Source organism: Oncorhynchus clarkii, chromosome 25 (genome assembly GCF_045791955.1).
Source record: "Oncorhynchus clarkii lewisi isolate Uvic-CL-2024 chromosome 25, UVic_Ocla_1.0, whole genome shotgun sequence".
Taxonomy (NCBI): domain Eukaryota; kingdom Metazoa; phylum Chordata; class Actinopteri; order Salmoniformes; family Salmonidae; genus Oncorhynchus; species Oncorhynchus clarkii.
Genome location: NC_092171.1, coordinates 40,457,450 through 40,463,449, shown reverse-complemented (window position 1 = coordinate 40,463,449; position 6,000 = coordinate 40,457,450). Strand labels below are relative to the sequence as shown.

General features: G+C 45.5%; 1 protein-coding gene across 1 annotated transcript in view; it reads right to left on the bottom strand.

The window, feature by feature from the left end:
• LOC139383427 (adenylate cyclase type 8) overlaps nt 1–1,173 on the bottom strand; it is a 23,544-nt gene extending 22,371 nt beyond the window's left edge. Inside the window, exon 1 of the mRNA XM_071127970.1 lies at nt 879–1,173. Within this exon, the coding sequence (XP_070984071.1) occupies nt 879–1,138 (260 nt within the window). The 5' untranslated portion in view covers nt 1,139–1,173. The remainder of the gene's footprint in view (nt 1–878) is intronic.
• Between the last annotated feature and the right edge of the window lie 4,827 nt (nt 1,174–6,000).

The following is a 6,000-nucleotide window of genomic DNA, read 5'->3' as shown; positions in this document are numbered from 1 at the left end:
TTAGATTCATCTGACCAGAGTACCTTCTTCCATATGTCTTGGTGCCTTTTGGCGAAAACCAAATGTGTTTGTTTATTTTTTTCTTTCATGTCTTTTCTTTTGGCACTGTTCCGTAAAGCCCAGCTCTGTGGAGTGTACTGCTTAAAGTGGTCCTATACTCCAATCTCCGCTGTGGAGCTGTGCAGCTCCTTCAGGATTATCTTTGGTCTCTTTGTTGCCTCTCTGATTAATGCCCTCCTTGCCTGGTCCGTGAGTTTTGGTGGGCGGCCCTCTCTCTCTTGGTAGGTTTATTGTGATGATGATTCTTTCCTTTTTTTAATAATGGATTTAATTTGCAAATAAATTCATAAAAAATCCTACTATGTGATTTTCTAGATTTATTTTTCTCATTTTGTCTGTCATAGTTGAAGTGTACCTATGATGAAAATTACAGGCCTCTCTCATCTTTTTAAGTGGGAGAACTTGCACAATTGGTGGCTGACTAAATACTTATTTTGCTCCACTGTATATACATACACACAGTGCATTCAGGGAGTATTCAGACATATTGACTTTTTCCACATTTTGTTACGTTACAGCCTTATTCTAAAAAAAAAATCCCACTCGTCAATCTACACAAAAACAGCCCAGGACAAAAATGGCAAATTTATAAAAATAATAATAATATCACATTTACATAATTATTTACATAAGTATTCAGTCCCTTTATTCAGCACCAATGATTCCAGACTAATTTAATCAATTTTAGAATAAGGCTGTAATGTAACAAAATGTGGAAAAAGTCAAGGGGTCTGAATACTTTTACAGTGGTAAACACATGCAGTTTATAGTTTAGGTGCACAGCTTCCAACTGGGCGATACACGGCTGCCATACCCACCTGTTGATGTCGTTGATGTAAGCGTCTGTGAGCACTAGCCGGGTCCCTCCTCCCCCTCCACCTCTCTCAAGGTCAGAGGTTGGAGGGTAGAGGTCGTGCCGGTCGATGACGTGCCGCATGGCACTCTGCCACATCAGGCGTTTCCTCCGCAGGCTCGGGGAAATGGCGGGACTGATGTGAACAGAAAGGACTGGCGGCTGCAGCGTGACGTCACTGGAGCGCCGTGGCTCGCACCCGCTGTCCACCTCGCAGGTAACCATGGCTACGCCGTTATGGACCGCCACGCTGAGGTGATTTGGTCCAGGTGTAGGGGAATCAGAATGTCCGAGGACGTGTCTGAGACTGAGAGTGCAAACACATCGGCCTTACGAAGAAAAGAGCGTATATAGAAATAATGAAAGGAGAATTGATCTCAATTCTGAAGTAAATTTCTATTTGTTATGGAAATGGAGTGTTCCAGAAAGGTCCAGACACTTTGTGATTTGGCTCGTCTTTGATAAACTTACCCCAGCAGCCATTCACTTACTCATTGCCCGTTGTGCAATTTCATTCAGGCCCATATTAACCCTGACTCTCTCATTCAGGCCCATATTAACCCTGACCCTCTCATTCAGGCCCATATTAACCCTGACCCCCTCATTCAGGCCCATGTTAACCCTGACCCTCTCATTCAGGCCCATATTAACCCTGACCCTCTCATTCAGGCCCATATTAACCCTGACCCTCTCATTCAGGCCCATATTAACCCTGACCCTCTCATTCAGGCCCATATTAACCCTGACCCTCTCATTCAGGCCCATATTAACCCTTCCCTCCCATTCAGGCCCATATGAACCCTGACCCCTACCCCCCCCCCAGGGAAAACTAAGTCGACACTTTACTCCACAGATGATGATGATGAGGGGGACATGCCTTGATGTGCTGTACATGGTGGAGAGTGTGTGGCTACTCTCCTACAGACTACCGATACACAGATACAGCACCACAGACAGTTAGCATGTGGAATTACAACCTCTTCTCTATCTATCTGTGAGGTTAAATGTTACGTGTGTGTCATGTGGAAACGCGGGCGTAACTTACCATAGTGGTTGAGTTGGGGTGGTGGTGAGGCGTGTACATCCAGCCGCTGAGCGTGTCGTCTCCTCACCGAGATCTAGAATTCAGCCTGGCAGTTCTATGTAACGTCATGACTCTCCCATCAAAACACACAGTTAATCTGTTCCTGCTCAGAACGTACTCTTTGGCTCCATGATATTGTTAAATAGACCACTTCGGAAGTCTTCCAGTGTTCTTCTGCAGTCCTCTTTCTCCTCTCCTCTCTCCTCTCCTCTTCCTGTTTCTCTACTAACCCACTTAGCGATCAGTTAACCGTCTCCTTCTCACAATCTTCTATCCTGTCAGATATATTTTTACATCCAGAACATAATAACCTCCTTAAAAGATTCAGCTTGGGGCAAAAAGCCAAACAGACCCAGTCCAGTCCAGTGGATAGATAAGTAACTGTAATGTATTAAAGTAAAGTTAGGTCTGTCACTGGCATCCCGTCACAAAGTGGAAAGGGTTTAGTGATGCTGCTCTTAGCCCTGAGCCAAGGTAATGAGCTAAACAGATGGGCCTAAAGCTCCCTGGCCTTTCTTGACCTGCTCTGCTCTGGGCCTGGTTGGGCGTGTACTGCGCCACGACTTTGGCTCCACTAATCCACAGCGAGCCGATATAGGACATAGGAACAAAGAGAAAGGAGAGATGGAGAGGAGAAGCATCCATTTTTAACAGTTAGTGCTTGACTATACACACAGTGAATGAGTCCGCAGTAGACAGGGAGACAGAACCTCATGTGTCCTCTCTTCTCACCCCATCCTCCTCCTCAAAATGTATTGGATGACACGGTCCCTCGTCTCTGACCTTTTTTAAGGAGTCAAGAAAATATAATTGATATTCTCTCCACAGTTTCAACAGATAGTGGAAAGGTTAGTTAGAGAACTGTGTCAACGTGTCACTGCTGTGTCTCCCACTGAGATCCGTGGCAGAGGTCAGTGGCAGGGTGTGCTGAGGTCAGTGACAGGGTGTAACGAGGTCAGTGGCAGGGTGTAACGAGGTCAGTGGCAGGGTGTAACAAGGTCAGTGGCAGGGTGTAACGAGGTCAGTGGCAGGGTGTAACGAGGTCAGTGGCAGGGTGTAACGAGGTCAGTGGCAGGGTGTAACGAGGTCAGTGGCAGGGTGTAACGAGGTCAGTGGCAGGGTGTAACGAGGTCAGTGGCAGGGGGTAACGAGGTCAGTGGCAGGGTGTAACGAGGTCAGTGGCAGAGTGTAACGAGGTCAGTGGCAGGGGTAACGAGGTCAGTGGCAGGGGGTAACGAGGTCAGTGGCAGGGTGTAACGAGGTCAGTGGCAGGGGGTAACGAGGTCAGTGGCAGGGTGTAACGAGGTCAGTGGCAGGGTGTAACGAGGTCAGTGACAGGGTGTAACGAGGTCAGTGGCAGGGTGTAACGAGGTCAGTGGCAGGGTGTAACGAGGTCAGTGACAGGGTGTAACGAGGTCAGTGGCAGGGTGTAACGAGGTCAGTGGCAGGGTGCAACGAGGTCAGTGGCAGGGTGTAACGAGGTCAGTGGCAGGGTGCAACGAGGTCAGTGGCAGGGTGTGCTGAGGTCAGTGGCAGGGTGTAACGAGGTCAGTGGCAGGGTGCGTCTGTTGTCCAGTCTTGGCTAGACTGAGTCCAAGTGAAGTCACCAGTGTGTGTGTGTGTATAATCATATGGCAGTGTGCCTGACGTGCTTTAATCAGCCTGGTCAGCCTTTTATCCAGATTATACCCAGCATGCCGTGAGGTCAGGGACCATCCAATCACATCCTGCCACCAAGAGGCCAGCCTAGGAATGCCAAAAAGATTCTCAAGGACCTCAGCCACGGCCTGTTTACATTCCAGAAGGTGAGGTAAGTACAGGTGCATCAAAGCAGGGACCGAGAGACTGAAAAACAGCTTCTATGTCAAGGCCATCAGACTGTTAAATAGCCTCCACCCAGTATCCTGCTCTGAACTTTAATCACAGTCCCTAGCCAGGCTACCACCTGGTTACCCTATCCTGCACCTTAGATACTGAAACAGGACAATGACCCTAAGCACACAGCCAAGACATCGCAGGAGTGGTTTCGGGACAAGTCTGGACTTGAACATCTCTGGAGAGATCTGAAACTAGCTGTGCAGCGACGCTCCCCATCCAACCTGAGAGCTTGAGAGGATCTGCAGAGAAGAATGGGAGAAACGCCCCAAATACAGGTGTGAAAAGCTTATAGTGTCATACCCAAGAAGACTTGAGGCTGGGGCTCCTGAGTGGTGCAGTGGTCTAAGACACTGCATCTCAGTGCAAGAGGTGACACTAGAGTCCCTGGTTCGAATCCAGCCTGAATCACATCCGACCGTGATTGAGTCCCATAGGATGGTGTACAATTGACCCAGCGTCGTCTGGGTTTGGCCAGTGTAGGCCGGCATTGTAAATAAGAATTTTTTCTTAACTGATTTGCCTAGTTAAATATATATATATATATTTTAAATAAAAAATAGTCATGGAATCACTAGTCACTTTAGTAATGGAACACTGGTCACTTTAATAATGTTTACAACCTGCACTGCATTATGGGCAAAATTTTGAAAAATACTGTTATTAACTGTAAAACGAAAGCCTCCTGTAAAAATGACTCTAACACACTATTTCTTTACAGTAATGGAATCCACATTAGCCGTTGCAAAAGCAGCAACTACACTAAACATGAAATAACACAGAACATTAATAAACAAAATATAACTAACTTGACAGTCAACCCAGCCAGTCACACAGCTGGAGTCAAGGCACCCCCCCCCCCCCCCCCCCCGCCCTCCCCCCTGCCCAGTCACGTCTTCACACTCACTGATACGTCAAAACTAACACATCACAACTCCCTGTTATTCATTCACACAGTCTCTCACAGAGATAATCAACACAACATATCGAAGCTAATAGCACTACCTACCACACGTTAAGGAGGTGGGTGATCACTCACTCTTGTCGTCATTGTTCACTCACTGTGCTCTGCTCTGCCTGGTTCAAGACATGCTTCACAGTAACAACTCAGTACAATAAATATCCTCTTATTAAAATAGATAAATCATCACCATAAATATTCACATATATAAACATACTTACTATACACGACGAAAGGAACAAATCATAGTTCAATACCTACTACACAGGTCTGGAAGTACCACAACATATCTTTATAGTCATACAGTATATGTTCCCTCTTCTGGTGTGGATATAAAAATATAAATAGTATGGATTTCATATACACATCTGTCTGCGTGTTTAAATACCGTGCTCACTACTCAGGCTAAATCATCTATCTTTTCATGTCTTAGTTGTACCTTTAAAGGCCCAGTGCAGTCAAAAAACTAGATTTTTCTGTGTTTTATATATATTTCCACACTATGGAGGTTGTAAAAATACTGTGAAATTGTGAAAATGATGTTAATGCCCTTTTAGTGTGAGAGCTGTTTGAAGAGACTGCCTGAAATTTCAGCCATATTAGTGGGATGGAGTTTTGGCCTGTCTGGGTGACATCACAAGGCGGTGAATTAGGTAATAGACCAATAAGAAAGAGAGTTCCAAACCTCTCTGCCAATAGCACTCAGACCCACTCAGACCACTCCCACAGTGAAATTGAGAAATGGCTCTTTGCTAATATTTGTTTATTTTTGACCATTTGAATTAAAAACAAACCACAGTACGGTACTTGTTACCCAGAAATGATTTGACCTGGAGATAAACATGTGTGCATTGGACCTTGAACATGTCACTTGGACCAATAGGAGCCGTAAACAAACACCCCAGTCTAGTTTGTCTGAAATACCCAGTATCAGAAAACCACATTCACTAAGTTAACCTGTTCAGTTTTACAACGGGCTCACTTTTAAAAGCTCTCAGTTATCTTATTATTCTTTAATTTTTAATTTTGGGGGGATTGTGGGTTGTTGTGGTTGTTGAGTTAATTATACTATGCCATTTTCAAAATATATCTTCTTAAAACACAAGTTATTGAAGAAAATGTAGGCCAGGTGAGAAGGTGAGCAGGTCAGCAGGTGAGCAGGTCAGC